The sequence below is a fragment of the Plectropomus leopardus genome, chromosome 5 (assembly GCF_008729295.1).
Source record: "Plectropomus leopardus isolate mb chromosome 5, YSFRI_Pleo_2.0, whole genome shotgun sequence".
Lineage (NCBI taxonomy): Eukaryota > Metazoa > Chordata > Actinopteri > Perciformes > Serranidae > Plectropomus > Plectropomus leopardus.
Window position 1 is genome coordinate 36,976,032 of NC_056467.1, and position 16,084 is coordinate 36,992,115.

The 16,084-nt window shown below is 38.9% G+C and overlaps 2 protein-coding genes across 2 annotated transcripts; both read left to right on the forward strand.

The window, feature by feature from the left end:
* The first annotated feature begins 6 nt into the window (after nt 1-6).
* LOC121942877 lies at nt 7-10,316 on the forward strand. Its single transcript, XM_042486171.1, has 12 exons — nt 7-988; nt 1,514-1,571; nt 1,658-1,805; nt 2,239-2,335; nt 2,641-2,897; nt 3,155-3,661; nt 5,986-6,289; nt 6,712-6,769; nt 6,870-7,017; nt 7,544-7,640; nt 7,897-8,153; nt 8,437-10,316. The coding sequence occupies exons 1-12, from the start codon at nt 739-741 to the stop codon at nt 8,875-8,877; spliced, it is 2,622 nt and encodes an 873-aa protein (XP_042342105.1). The 5' UTR covers nt 7-738; the 3' UTR covers nt 8,878-10,316.
* A 2,504-nt stretch (nt 10,317-12,820) lies between these two features.
* On the forward strand, nt 12,821-16,084 carry LOC121942878. Its single transcript, XM_042486172.1, has 4 exons — nt 12,821-12,907; nt 13,505-13,601; nt 13,840-14,096; nt 15,368-16,084. The coding sequence occupies exons 1-4, from the start codon at nt 12,821-12,823 to the stop codon at nt 15,530-15,532; spliced, it is 606 nt and encodes a 201-aa protein (XP_042342106.1). The 3' UTR covers nt 15,533-16,084.

A 16,084-nucleotide genomic window follows, 5' to 3' on the forward strand; every position in this document is an offset into this window, starting at 1 on the left:
TTTCCCTCCCTCTGCCTTCCCTGTTGGACCTTATCCTGTACCCACAGGTTCAGGCACTTCCGGATATCCCGCTCAACATGCAGACATGACAAGTGGCTTTAACTATCAGTGGCCACAACAGACCGCTCCGGTCGGGGTTTCAACTGCAGCTTCGTCCTTAGCGCAGCATCAAACACCGACTGCTCCACCTTTGTTTCAACAGGGAGATGCACCTCCTTCCTACACGTCCATTTTCTCACCTTCTCAGGAAACTTTTGGAACCACAGGGTCAGATGACAAAAGTTGAGCTTCAAAAAGGACACACTCTTGTCTAAAAAAATACCCTAATAATTCCTGAGGTGATTTGAGTTATTTATAATATTGTAAAGTATTTATTGTATACAAAATGTGGAACCACTTTCATTATTTCTACTACTTTTTAACACTTTTAACAGGCCTCACTACAGCTCAATCAAGGCAGTAGGCCTATCTATATATAAAAGTATGCTATGTAGTTTGTACACCACTACTCAAAATACCTGTGTCACCTGCGTAAGTTGCTCACCTCTACCTGCCTCGAGGCGTGCCTGTGCTCTAGCAGTCACATGACCTCCACCTACATCAGTATTTAATCTTTGGGTGGAGCTGAACAACATTCATGCGCCAAACCCAAGCGACAAATCTTCCGGTTTGTTTGGGCGATTACTCTTCGTTCCGTGCAGTAACCGCTGAAGGGAAAGTTGTGTCACTACATCCAAAATGTCTCCGATAAAGGATTTACAACTTGTCTATGAAGCACTGAACGAACAAGGAACTTTTTCTGCAGGAGATCCTATCGTCGGCACAGTCAGTTTTACTTTGACAGAAGACACAGAGGTGAAGGGGCTGCTCGTGAAAGCCAAGGGGGACGCGCGCGTGCACTGGACAGAGGGTACTGGAGATAGGAAAAGATCGTATCATGCGTCCAGGAGATACTTCAAAGTCAAAGAGTGCCTGATTCCAGAGACTGGTAGGGTTAATATGTGTTGGACTTTCACCTGAACACTTGACATCGTTAAAGGGGTTATCTGACAGGGTGGTTGCATAACGCACGTACACGAGCTGTAATCTAACTCGTAAATTACAGCTATATTGTGCCCATGTTACTTTTAATATGTGACCTGAGGATCTTTATACTTTCTGCTTTTCAAGTGACTGTTTTTATTTTAAAGTGTACTTTGCCCAAATGCATATTTCTTTAGATGTGATGTTAAAAAACATTTCTGAAAATCTGGTTATTTCTCATTTCTCATTTCCACACACACCGGAAACTCATAAAGAATGAATGTTGTTTAATTGTATATAGGCCTATATCATACATTTTGATCCCTATTTTATACATCTCCAAACACACTCTGAACTGCGCTTACACAAATTTTGATAAACCTCCCATAACCAAATGAGTTTCAAAATCTCTTTGAACACACAACACAAACTACAATAATCTCCCTGGCTCTGTTATTTGGGACACTAATCATTCCCAATTATTATGCAGGCACTCAACTTCCCAAAGGAGTCCATCGCTTTAAGTTCAGGCTTCAAATCCCCCAGGGGTAAGTGGGAATTTGTAGTGTCTCGCATTAGTTCTGTGTAGTTGTTTTCTTAAACAAATAACTTGAGGACTCTTTTTGTCTTCCAGCAACCTGCCCGCATCCTTTAGGGGGATTCACGGATATATTTACTATGCGCTTGAGGCAAAGATACCAAGGAGCTGGCGGTGGCCTACTGGAGTGAAAAAAGAGCTCAAATTTGTTTCAAATTCCAATTCACACATTAACAGAGAAATGGTAAGTGGGATAATACAGTGATACACGTGATGAGTTTGATATACTTTTAACACTTTCCAAAGTCTGGCCTGGAGAAAACTCTAACTTAACAGTAGTGTACTCTGCTTGAATATAAAACAAAGGAAGCAGGCAAAAAGATCCTCTGTCATCTGAGATCATTTGATATGAAGTGGAATGAGTTGAGCAAACAGGAAAAAAAAAAAAAAAACCTAAACAGGTTTTGGAATAAACAGGATAAAGAATGGATTCTGCTCAAACAAGTAGAGCTGGGAGTGAGGACAGAAGTGTTTTGATACTATCACTCAAAAGAGAATCAAGACAGAGCTTACAGCATTTCTCAACCCTATCTTAGACATGGCAAGACGACAGTATTTTCTTCTGAATTTTACATTTCAGCTGTATGAGTTGGTGTTTGTATGTTTTTTTTTTCTAGTGTCCCCAGACTGGCTCGGTGGCGAAAGAGGTAGGGACTTTCTCCAAAGGAAAGGTACAAATGTCTGCTACCCTTAACACAAAGGTGTGCTCTCCAGGTAAAGTCACTCTGGTTTACAAGGAACACAACCACGATCATCTAAACATAAAACTGTTATGTATTTCCAGCTTTGTTTCATTACTAGGGCAACGTAAGTTGTTCAAATATTAACGTTAGCATGATTATCACATCTCACAACAAGTCTTGCAAGTTTTTCATATATATACTATATATATGCTTTATTAACAAGTTTAAAAAGTACTTACATAGCGTATGTTTATGTGTAGCCTAATGTAAAATATTTTTTATTGTGTGGTGACATTCTTCCATAAAAATATCCCGTCTATTCATATGTTTTGATAGGTGATACTTTAAATGTCGTCGCCAAAATCCACAACTCCTCTTCCAAAAAAATGAGGCCCAAATTCAGTTTACAGCAGAGAGTAGTGTACCGTGCCAATACCCGTGCTAAACACACTGTCCAAAATCTGTGGAAAAAATCTGGGGAGACTGTAGCACTGGACAAAGAGGAAACTGTTTCCTGCCAAGTAAAAATTCCTGCTGATGTCATCTACACTGTCCATGACTGCGACATCATCTCAGTTGAACATTACTTCAAGGTATGTAATAATGTAATAGTGATGTTACAACAACTTAGAAATGAAGTAATTTTTGTTGGCAAGTAGCGGTCGAGTAGCTTATGTCACACTCTTTAACAATCAAAACAACATAACAGCACAACAACAGCTTATAAAACTACAGTGTAGAATGGTGTGTAAATATATAATAAAAAACGATGATTATGTTAATCAGAGTGCACATTCAGCTTAATTCATAGCTACAATGTCCACTTGCGAGATATGTTTGTGTTTTCCAGGTGTATTTGGACATCAGTTTTGCCTTTGACCCAGAGGTGGCGTTTCCACTGGTCATCGTTCCTCCTAGCTCTGCTACCTTTCAGCCTGGTAGAGTTGAGGGGCCTTATCCAGCAGGAGCTGCTGGGGCCCCAAGTTACAGCAACTTCCCTTCCCCTGCCTTCCCTGTGGGGCCTTACTCAGCTGGGGCTGCTGGGGCCCCAAATTACAGCAACTATCCTCCCCCTGCCTTCCCTGTTGGACCTTATCCTGCACCAGCAGGTTCAGGTGCTTATGGAAACCCAGCACTATATCCCACTCTGCCTGCAAACATGACAAGTGGCTATAATAATCCATGGCCACAACAGGCCGCTCCATACGGGTTTCCAACTGCAGCTTCATCTACAGCGCAGCATCAAACCCCGACTGCTCCACCTCTGTTTCAACAGGCAGATGCACCTCCATCTTACATGTCTATTTTCCCCCCTGCTCAGGACACCTTCAGTACAACAGGGTCAGATAAAAAAAGCTAAACTTCAAAAAGAACGCAGATAATCTTGACTTAAAAAATACAGACAGATCATGTTTCGTATGTACAGTGCAGTGTGTGTTTTGCTTTTGAACCAACATGACCTGTCTACAATGGTGAAAGACGGTTAAGTTGTTGCCAATACACCAACACCTGTATGGTGTTGAAAGCAATTAGAAACACTTGACATCATAGCAATCGATTTATTTAAATGTTGGAAGTGCCACAGAAAAATTTGTGAATTTTGACCCAACGGTAGGTTTTTCAGAGGGGTTAACCAATTAGCAGTGACCTTTATATAAATAAATGTCTTGTTGATTTTTACTTAATGTGTGTATATGTTTTGTTTGTTTTGGCAGTGTAAAAGTGTGTTTCCCGTGCCAATAAATCCATCATTTTTTTTAAATCAAATCTACACCTATTCTTTCTAAATAAATGATGTGAAATTTAACTCACACCATTTAAAAAATGCCTTGTACTTAACACATTTTAAATAGTAGGCTATGGTCCTTATACATGAGATAATGGTAATTGTCATTAACTGTTTTTGCCAGATAATTAGATTAAATTGGGTAAACATGAGTAGTCTGTTGTGCATCATGCTGATGTGATATCTGGATTGTTTAATTTTTTTTAACTGCCTCACATGACACCATGTTGGAGGTGGTCTTGTAATCTCAGTCTTAGGGTGGACATTAGATTGCAATGTAACTTAAAAACTGAGACCTTACTTGACTTTCTTGGTTACATATATAAGCCTGTGGACTGATTTATACAATGGTTGTGATGTTTATGCACACTGCCCAGTGCCTTCACTTGGCACTGAACACACTTGGCCTCATTATTCACACACGTATTTCCTTTGGTGTCTGCCAGCAGGTGAAAGCCAACTTCAGATTCAAACTAGTTTTGGAACAAACTTTGTCCACTTGGCGTTTTCACCTCATTGTATTTGTGTTTTTTCTGTGCTGTGTCTGCCATTTTTGTAGCTTTTCTCTTGGATGCATGCTTACAATCTGGCACCTGGGGCCAGATGCATAAAAATCTGTGTAGATTCACGACTAAAACTGTGTGAACACACAAAGGCAAAAGTGTGCATCCGCATTTTTTTCATCAGATTTATAAAGACGTGTCTACGCCTGATTCTGTATTATTAATCTCAGTCATTGTGGTGCTGGGCGCATGAGCATGAGCCTTATTTCCACACCAACAGCTCACCATAAATAGGTATCTAAACACCCTTAAACATACATTTGTATATTGACACATGTGCACCTCCACCATTCAAATACAGATACACACTTCAGTGGGTCATAAGTGATGAATTAGAGGTGTTATTTTTGTATGAATCAATATGTTATTTTCAATCTCTCTGTGAAACATTCAGTTTAAACTATTTGTTAGAACTATTTGTTTTCAATCTCTCTGTGAAACATTAAATAATTTTAACCACCCAATCTCCTCCATTTTATCAAAGACATATTTGTATCTTTCTTTTGTCTTTATAGAAAATTATTTAATTTTCAACTGTAAAATGGCCTAATAATTGGTACATTGTGTATGCATATTCATGAGATACTGTTAGATAATCATCTTAAATTGTGTAAACCTAAATAATCTGTTGTGCATTATGTTGTTGTGATACCTGGATTGCTTAAATAAATGTTAATCTGCCAAACATGTAACATTTTGGGAGGTTTTCTTGTGGTCTCGTTTTACAGGGTGCACTGGACTTGACTTAATTGATGCACACAGATGAAGAAGAAGCAGGTTCCATTTGAAAGCAATTATTCCCTTTCTCTTCTGTAAGGTGCAGTTAAGTGGTTTCCCATCAACAACTTAATAAAGGTATAAACACAAATTAAATTATACTAGTCTCTTGATTCAGAAATCAATAAATATTTCTGAATATAAATCAGTACATTAGTACATCCCTATTCAATTAGATCGTAATAATATCAGAATTAAGTAGCAATATTAGATGTAGGTCTACAGCTACCCAAGCAAAGTAAACATGACTTAAACCACTCACTCAAGGCACTCAGAAACAATGGACAGTTAATCTGCTCAAAAGAGGTGGAGACAGTCTATGAACACGGGATAGTCAATGCATCCTACACAAGTAGCACACCTTTGCCTGCCTCAAAGCTATGATTTACTCCAGGCTCTCTGTTTTCTTTGGTCCCCTGTGCTCCCCGCCCCAACAGTTCACGTGACCTCGACTGACGGATTTCTTTAGAAAGAGGCAAACAACATTCACGAGCCAACCCACACCCACTTCCGGGAAGCGTCAGATGGCAATTTTCGTAACAATTCAGGCGATGACTCTGTGAGCCGCGTAGCAACAAGTGGGAGAAACATAGTTTATATACATCTAAAATGTCTCCGATAAAGGAGTTAAAAATCGTTTATGAATTTCTAAACGAGGATGGCAGTTTTTCAGAAGGAGATCCTATCGCAGGCACAGTCAGTTTTACTTTGACAGAAGACACAGAGGTGAAGGGGCTGCTCGTGAAAGCCAAGGGGGAGGCGCGCGTGCACTGGTCAGAGGGTACTGGAGAGAGAAGAAGATCGTATCATGCGTCCAGGAGATACTTCAAAGTCAAAGAGTACTTGATTCCAGAGACTGGTATGGCGAATAAATGTGTTGGACTTTATGTGCACGTGAGCACATAGATGTGGACATAATAGATGTTAGAGTAATGGACGTTAGTTTTACAGGATGGTTGCATAACACATGCACAGTAAAGCCTACTCCGAAAGTTTATAGCAATGTACACTTTGTCCAAATCCAATTTCTTTAGAGACACTGTTTAAAAAAATAAAAATCTGACAATAGTTTTTCCCTAGTTTTGAAAATGACAAATAAGTGCACTTTAAATACATCATGAACAAATTTTATTTATTTGTATGCCAGCCTATATAGTACATTTTGATCCATATTTTATCTCCAAACACCTTCTGAACTGCACTTTTACAAATGTTGTTTTGATAAAAGTAAATTGCCATTTGAGTCAGAGCATTAAGTGTAATGATCTCACTTATTTGCAGGCACTCAACTTCCCAAAGGAGTGCATCGCTTTAAGTTCAGGCTTCAAATCCCCCAGGGGTAAGTGGTAATCTTTAGCATCTAGCATTAGTTCTGTATTAATTCTGTATAGTTGTTTTCTTTCACAAATGAATGCATTTGTGGAATGGTTGTCTTACAGCAACATGCCATCATCGTTCAAGGGGATACATGGAAATATTCACTACTTGCTTGTAGCAAAGATGTCAAGGAGCTGGCGGTGGCCTGCTAAAGTACAACAAGAGCTTAAATTTGTTTCTAAGTCCATTTCCTACCCTGGCAAAGTAATGGTAAGTGGAATACTTTACACTGAAACCCTTAATGAATTGAATACACACTTTACACTTTCCAAATGAACTGAAATATTTGAAAGTCACGTGACTAAAGAGCCAGTTAGATCAAACTGAAAGAAAAGAATAAGAGTGATCGTGGGAAAGGCAGTCATAAAGAGTTAAGTGTGAAAACAAACTATGTACCTGAACATAGTCTAATGAAGTCTGCCATAGAGGAAATTCTAACACAACAGTTGTGCACTATGCGTAAATGTAACATGGAGGAGGCAGGCAGCAGGACCCTTTGTAACTGGAAATACCATACGATATTACATGGAATAAGTTGAGCAAACAGAATCATTCGGTTGTTTGGATAAACGGGATAAAGAATGGATTACGCCAAAAGGAGTCAAGAAAGGGCATACAGTTTTTCTCAATCCTATATTCAACCATTAAGATGACAGTATTTCCTTCTTGTATTTCAGCCATATGAGACATTGAATTAAAATGAAATAATGTTTGTGTGCATGAATTTTTTTTCTAGTGTCCCCAGTCTGGTTCAGTGGAAAAAGAGTTGGGGGTTTTCCATAAAGGAAAGGTCCAAATGTCTGCTACCCTGAACACTAAGTTCTGCTCTCCAGGTAAAGTCACAGGAACACAACCAAGTGTTGATGTGGACACAAAATGTTTGTAGCATTGTGTCATTACTCAGTCAACTTCCATTGTTCAGGTATTAATGTTAGCATGATTATCATATCTCAAAACAAGTTTAAGCTAGTTTCAGTATACGCACAGGCTTTAGTAAAACACATACATAGAGTCAGTAATGTGTGTTTAATTATTGTGTGGTAACATTCTTTCAACCCCCCCCCCCATGTTATTATCTATTTTTGATAGGTGACACTTTGTCTGCTGTTGCCAAAATCAGCAACAACTCCACCAAAAACATGAAGCCTAAATTCAGTATAGAGCAGAGAATTGCGTACCATGCCCAAGCTCGCTCCAAACACAGTGTCGAAAGTCTGTGGAAATCGGTTGGTGAGACTATCACGGGGAACTCAGAGGAAAATGTGTCCTGCCAAGTGCAAGTTCCTGCCAATATCATCTACACTGTTCAAAATTGTGACATCATCTCAGTTGAACATTACCTTAAGGTATGTAACAATGTAATGTGATCTGACATCAACTCAGAAAGTAATTAGCAAATAATGAAGTATTTGTAGCACAGGCAGTTCTTGGCTCGTGTCACACGCTTCAATGATCATAAACAATATAACAGTGTCTTATAAAATTACAGTATGAAGTGCTGTATAAATAGTGAATAACAATGATCAATCAGACTGCACCATCAAGGTAATTAACAGCTGCAATTATCATTTGCTTCAAACATCTTCGATGGAGACAGAGTTTACATTTGTACATGTTCATGTTCTCCAGGTGTATTTGGACATCAGTTTTGCCTTTGACCCAGAGGTGGTGTTTCCACTGGTCATCGTTCCTCCCGGCTTTGCTGCACTTCAGCCTGGGGAGGCTATGGGGCCTTATCCAGCTGGGGCTGCTGGGGCCCCAAGTTACAGCGACTTCCCTCCCCCTGCCTTCCCTGTTGGACCTTATCCTGCACCAGCAGGTTCAGGTGCTTATGGAAACCCAGCACTATATCCCACTCTGCCTGCAAACATGACAAGTGGCTATAATAATCCATGGCCACAACAGGCCGCTCCATACGGGTTTCCAACTGCAGCTTCATCTACAGCGCAGCATCAAACCCCGACTGCTCCACCTCTGTTTCAACAGGCAGATGCACCTCCATCTTACGCATCCATTTTCCCCCCTGCTCAGGACACCTTCAGTACAACAGGGTCAGATAAAAAAAGCTGAACTTTACAGAGAAGACAAATAACCATGACTTATACATGATACAGACAGATCATGTTTGGTACGTAAAGTTTGTGTTCTGATGTCAAACCAAAATAACTGCAGTGGTGAAAATAGACTGAGGGTTTTGCTAGCATATTATCCCAAGCTTAATCGCTTCATATTGTTGTTCTCTCACCTCCAGCTTCATGCATCCTGAACACACGATTCAATTTTTAACGCCTGTATGGTGTTGAAAGCAGCAACCAAACACTTGACATTATGTATAGCAAATGATTAATTTAAACAGTTTCAGTGGGCACATAAAAAACATTTCAAAAAATATTTTCTAAGACTGAAATTATGGATATGGAATACTAAACTGTTTAAGAGTAAATGTATTAAATAGTCTTTCAGATGAGAATTCCCGAAATTATGCAAAAGAACATTTTTGTTTACTAGTTTGCTTCTTTGAGCAAGCTTTAAGTCGTCTAAGTCTTTCAGTTTGAATAATCTACCCAGCCTGGCTACTCACTGCTCATTGCTGTAGGTATGCTGTGCTACAGGGTTAGCAACTAAACGAGTCCATTATTGCGCAACAGCCCCCTTGTTCTTTGACTCAGGGGTTTTCAGCTGTGCTACTGGGTTAGCTGCTGATGAGAGGCTGTCAGAGAGACTCTGAGTTGGAAGTAAACCTTGTGCACAATTGCACATGCACCATACAGAAGCAGGAATTTGTCTTCACTTTTGCTTGTGAATCCAGTTAACTCCATCCTCTTAATTAGCCCAAAACAGGTGCTGCTATGTTTGTTCTTGACTGTTTTGTTTGTCTTCTGACCTGTACATATGTACATTAGGTTACATATTTTATTAATTAATTTATTTTATGTATTTTATGTATATTTTATGCATTCTAGTATCCTTTTCATTTTGGCTACTGCTAGCAGTGCTAATTAGGCCCACTTAAGACCAAATGAGTGTCTGCAGTGTTAGCTTCCATCTGTATAGAGCCTTTGCTTAATATAACTCCATTCAATACGTCTCTGCTCTGCCATTTGTAAACTTGTATTGTTTTAATTCACATTTATTCTGCAAGTTTGGTTAGTTATAATAGTATATATTGTATTCATAGCCAGTCGTCATGGAATCAGTTGTAGGTTAAATAGCTTTAAATATCTTAACTGTTAATTGCTGCCTAGCTGTCAGCTGTTCCCTTCAGGGGATTATTCAATATTGGTGGCTGGCACCATTGTGGCCTCATGATTTCACCTTATGGAAGTGCTGTTCATAGCAGTGCATGCCATTCAGACTCACAATGACTGATTTAATGGTTTGTGTTATTATTATTATTATTATTATCATGTGTGTTATGGTTTTTATTCCTCTCTTATCAGAAAATGTATGTAAACAACAACAGTTACTCCGGTACACCCTGTCAGTAAATAAAGTTTTTTAACTGAAAATATTGTGGGACTACTTTGTGATTTAACCAGTCACTCGAGTGGTGGTTAGTTATTTTTCCATAAGTTTTTCAGAGGAGCCACAGTCAGCAAATCACTTTATTTTACAAAGCATACAGTTTTCAGTGGCTTCGGTGACTGCAATCATATCCACAAATGATTTATAACTGCACTGAATCTCAAACACAGAAGGATGTCAGATGTGCGATGAAGATTCCTCTTGACCTAATGCAAACAAACCAGAAATGTGACATCATCTCAGTGGAGTACCACTTAAAGGTGCGCATGAGCCCAAGCAACAGCGACAAGCAACATTATTTTATCCTGCATCCCCACACTCAGGCAGTTATGGATACCCAGGAGCCTAAAAGTATTCAGCACCACCACCTGTTTACCCATCCACTGGTGTGTGCTGGTCCCATTATCTGCTTTTGGCAAATCTGATGCAAAACACTAGAATGTATAGTTAATGACAAAATGAGTTTGTTAATTATGATGCAAAATACTAACACTTATATGGGCTATAAAAGCAATAGATTATTTATAAAAGCATTTAACAAAGTGACCAATTAAACATTTCTTAACATTTTCCAGTCTGTTGAGTTTAACAGGAGACAACTACTTCTGTCCATTTTATTGAACAATACTTTGCATATCTTATTTGTTATACTTATAAACTGCTGGTGTTTTCTCTGACTTGTTGATTTTAATAGGGTACCAAGTTTTTGTCAACCTACTACTACTACTACTTATTTACTTTTGTCCTTATAAATAAATGACTTAAAATTTCATTCATACCAGCAAAAAATCCAATTACATTAATAAATTAATTCATTCATGCATTGTCCGTAATCGCTTGTCCTCGTAAGGGTCGTGGGGGGCTGGAGCCTATCCCAGCTGTCATTGGGCGAGAGGTGGGGTACACCCTGGACAGGTCGCCAGACTTTCGCAGGGCTGACACATATAATCAGACAACAGTCACACTCACATGCCCCCCCTACGGCAATTTAGAGTCACCAATTAACCTGACATGCATGTCTTTGGACTTTGGGAGGAAGACCCCGGAGACTCCACATTAATAAATAATCATCTTAAATTGTGTAAAACCGAATAGCCTGTTGCACATTATGCTTTTGTAATATCTGAATTGTTTAAATAAATGTTGAATTGCCTCACATGAAACAATAGTGATGGTTCTCTCGCAGTCTCTGGGCAGAGCCACACCCAGCTGTAGGAGGCAGCTGACAGTTATCCTTCGTGCCGTGCAGCCACAAGTGGAAGAAACAGAGCACTGACAACACAGCTAAAATGTCTCCGATTAAGGACTTAAACCTCGTTTATGAATTTCTCAATGAAGAGGGCACTTTTTCTGAAGGAGATACCATCGCAGGCACAGTCAGCTTTACACTGACAGAAGACACAGAATTGAAAGGGCTTTTCGTGAAAGCCAAAGGGGACACGAACGTGAGCTGGACACGAGGCAGCGGAGATAACAAGAAATCATACAGCGCACACAGGAGATACTTCAAAGACAAAAAGTACCTGGTACCGGAGACTGGTATGGTGAATACATGTGTCGGAGTATGATTTACTTGCTCACTTGACCACTTGGACATAATGTTATTTTAGATAATGAGACATGTAGCCTGTTTTTAATAGGAGAAGCATAACAAAAGTTATTGCAAAAATCGAAATTACTACAGATTTAAAAAAATATATATATATCTGTATAATTTCACTTTTCACTTATACAGATACTGTATGTCCATGATTTATAGTTGCACAGGATAACTGTAATACAGACGCAATGTGCAGCATTTTTACTTTAATATATAGAAATATATAGTAAGTGAAAATTATAGCACGGCAGAACATTGCACAGGAATTTTACAACGATTAAATATAATGGTTATGTATGTATATATGCAAACATATTACTAATAAATAGTAAATATATATATAACCAGATTAAAAAACATAGTGAAAAGCAGTTAGCATGTTATAAGTGATGGCAGATGGAGACTGAGACAACACCAACATCAAAACTGTTTCCTTCAGTTTTTAAAACCACGACAACCACACCCCTGAAGTGCATCACAAATGAGTGTTATCTACTTGTATGTCATAGCTACATTATAGTCTGCAAGTTATGCTTCCTAGAACCATAAGAGTCTCAAAATCTCACTGACCCCATAGCACACAGTAAACCTACATGAATCAAGATCAGTAAATAGAGTCTTCTTCATTTGTAAAGTCTCTACAGAAAGTGTTAATCATCTCACATCTTTTGCAGGAACTCAACTTTCCGAAGGAATCCATCGCTTTAAATTCAGGCTTCAAATCCCACAGGGGTGAGTAGCAATTTCTAGCATCTAACATTTTATCCTATGTTGCCATCTTTTGATTTTATAAATAACTGCATATTTGGACTGGTTATATTTTACAGGGATATGCCATCATCCTTCAAGGGGATTCATGGAAGAACTGTCTATGTGCTTGAAGCAAAGATGTCCAGGAGCTGGCGGTGGCCTACCAAAGTACAACAGGAGTTCAGATTTGTTTCAAAGTCCCTTTCACACATTGGGCAGGTCATGGTATGTGGGTTACTACAATAAAAACATGTTATGAATTTCATACATTTTAATGAAAAATATTTTGGATAACAAGATACTAGACTTAAGCGTCAGGTGGCTTAAATTGAAATAAAAATTAAAGGGTTTAGCGGAAAGGCAGCAATAAAGAGTTAAGTGTGAAAACAATTTTATACAGAATGTGTCTGAACAATGATTAGTGAAGTCTGGCATGGAGAAATTTCAAACATAACGGCGATTTACTATACTTAAATAGTCTGTAAAATGGAGGAGGCAGGCAAAAGGATCTTCTGTAATCTGAGATATTATATTATGAAAATTGCAACATGTTGAGAAACAGAAGAAACCACAAACCAGTTGTTTGAATAAACAGGAAATGGATTGGGTTCCGCTAAAAGGAGTGGCGCTGGGAGTGAGGAGAGTGGTGCGGTGTATTGATTCCTTTGATTGTATGGCCCATTAGAGAAGACAGAGAGCATACAGTGCTGCTCATCATCATCTTAAAGCTAGCAAGATGCCAGTATTTCTTCTGAAGTTTGAATTTCAGCTGTATGAGGCACTGAGTTGATATGAAATGTTTGTTTTTATGATCTGTTCTAGTGTCCCCAGTCTGGTTCAGTGGAAAAAGAGATGGGGGTTTTCTCCAAAGGACAAGTTCAAATGTCTGCTACTGTTAACACAAAGGTGTGCTCTCCAGGTAAAGTCAGTCTTACAAGGAACACAACCAAGTGTCGATGTAAGACATAAAATACTATGTATTGTCAGTATATACTAGATACTGTACAGCTTTGTAGATTGTATATATGCATATGCTTTATTGACAAGTTTGCAAAACCTTCTTACTGTGAATATGTGTTAAATATATCTTTGTGTGTGGTGACATTTTTCCAGAAAAAAAGGGTGCATATTAAGATGTTATGATTTGTTTTTGATAGGTGACACTTTATCTGTTGTTGCCAAAATCTGCAACTCCTCTTCCAAAAAAATGAAGCCCAAATTCAGTTTACAGCAGAAAACAGTGTACCGTGCCAGTGGTTCCACTAACCCCAGTGAAAAAAGTCTTTGCAAAATGGTTGGGGAGACTATCGCCGTGAATTCAGAGGAAACTGTGTCCTGCCAACTGGAGATTCCTGATGATGTCACCCACAGTCTCCATAATTGTGAATTAATCTCAGTTGAACATTTCCTCAAGGTAAGTAGCAATGAAATAGTGATGTTACATCAACTCAGTAAGATTTTTGTTTGCAACTATTGGCATTTAAGAAGTTGTAACAGATGATTCTTTTGATAGATCACATGCTTCAATGATCATGAACAACATAACAGCACCAAAGCTTATAAAACTAAAGTATAACATGATGTATACACATATAATACCAGAAATAATCATGTTTATCAGACTGCATGGTTACAGAAAGCAACACTGAGTAGCTTTTCCACCTAAAGATAGCAGCTTTGAAGTCGATCTAATAGTAACTAACTTACATTTGGGACAATGGTCTCTTTTACATTCCCACACAGCACCCTGGGAACCTGCTTTCAGCAGTATATAACTTGGCCACAGAGCTGTGGTTTTCTTGCGAAGTGTGTGTGGTTCAACAGTACTTCTTCAAACACCAGCTGCCAGCTAAAAAGAAACCAGTTCGCTCTTTTTGCTATCTCTGTACATGTCGATTTACAAGTAAGCCTTGTTAGTTTAAAACCTTACAAACCTATCTCAGCTAGCATGTAATAAATTACCCTCCTCAATTTGGCCATTAAGCCACAGCTTATAAACACAATGGCAACAGTTAATTTAAATACACCCCTACTCCACATGCAAACAGGGCTGTAGATGCTAGAACATGCTAGTTATATTTGCTTAAAATCTAGCAATATTCCTGTACCTTGCCAGTCGACATCGCTCTTTGGCCTCTCACAAATGCAAGTTGCCTATTAAGGGGAAGGCATACCAGCACTATGTGTATTTTATAATAGTGGTGTTGCCCTTCAGTGGGCGCCAAAGTGCACCGAAGAAACTTGCTACATGATGTGGTTTTAGTAGTTCCATAAATGGCAGTTTGTTTTAAATCCTCTCTGTGTCCAGGTCTGCTGTTTAAGGTTATATATTTTCCTGATTAGTTGCACACATGCTTCACTATCCTTCCTTCCCTAGTGTAGTCTGTTTGTTCCCTTCTCTCACTACCAGTTCATCTTTCCTCCTTCAGTGAGTGTTCCAACCTTAAGTCCTTTTTTAATAGTGTTTATCAGACTATTCTTTTATTTCTTGACTGAGACCTTGCCTTAAGTTTTTAGATACTTTTGCCTGTGTTTGGACTGCTTTTCTGTCTGACGAACCTTTCCTGTAAGTAAAGACTTTTTATTCAAAACACTCTTGTATTAAGTCCTTTGACTAATGGTACCAGTGTCTTTGACACTCTGATGAAGACAGATTTTACTTCTTCATTTGTTTGTGTTTCCCAGGTGTATTTGGACATCAGTTTTGCTACTGACCCAGAGGTGGTGTTCCCACTGGTCATCGTTCCTCCTAGCTTTGTCCCCCCTCAGCCTGGGGAGGCTGTGGGGCCTTACTGTGCTGCAGGGGCCCCAATTAACAATGACTTCCCTCCCCCTGCCTTCCCTATGTGACCTTATCCTGTGTCCTCAGGTTTAGGCGCTTATGCTGTAGCATAAGGTGGTTACGATGAGCACCAATGCATGCTATTATGACAATGCCAGTAACTAGTTAGTACTTCTCACTCAGCTTACAGACACGCTCAGCATGTCAGAGTGTTGTACCGTCTATATTCACGCGTCTGTGCTCATTAATACCCAGCACTAGATCCAACTCAATACGCAAACATAAGACGGATAAATAGAGTTCTGTATTAATCCTGGTGGGAAATTTTACTGTTGTAGCAGTATTGAAGAAAAGATAAAAGCAACATAATATAGCCTACAACACTTAGCAACAATTATTATGGACCCATAACATGAATAACAAGTTTTACTGTACATAAAAAATGGCTGTGATAACCTGTGGCCACATCAGGCTGCTTCATATGCTTTTCCACTGCAGCTTTGTGCAGCTTTAAACCCAGATACTGCTCCATCTCTGCTTCAACAATAGTATTTGTAAAACATTTGGTGTTACAAATGTGTAACTGTGCTCTATATTTGTACTACTGTTTAACATTTTTA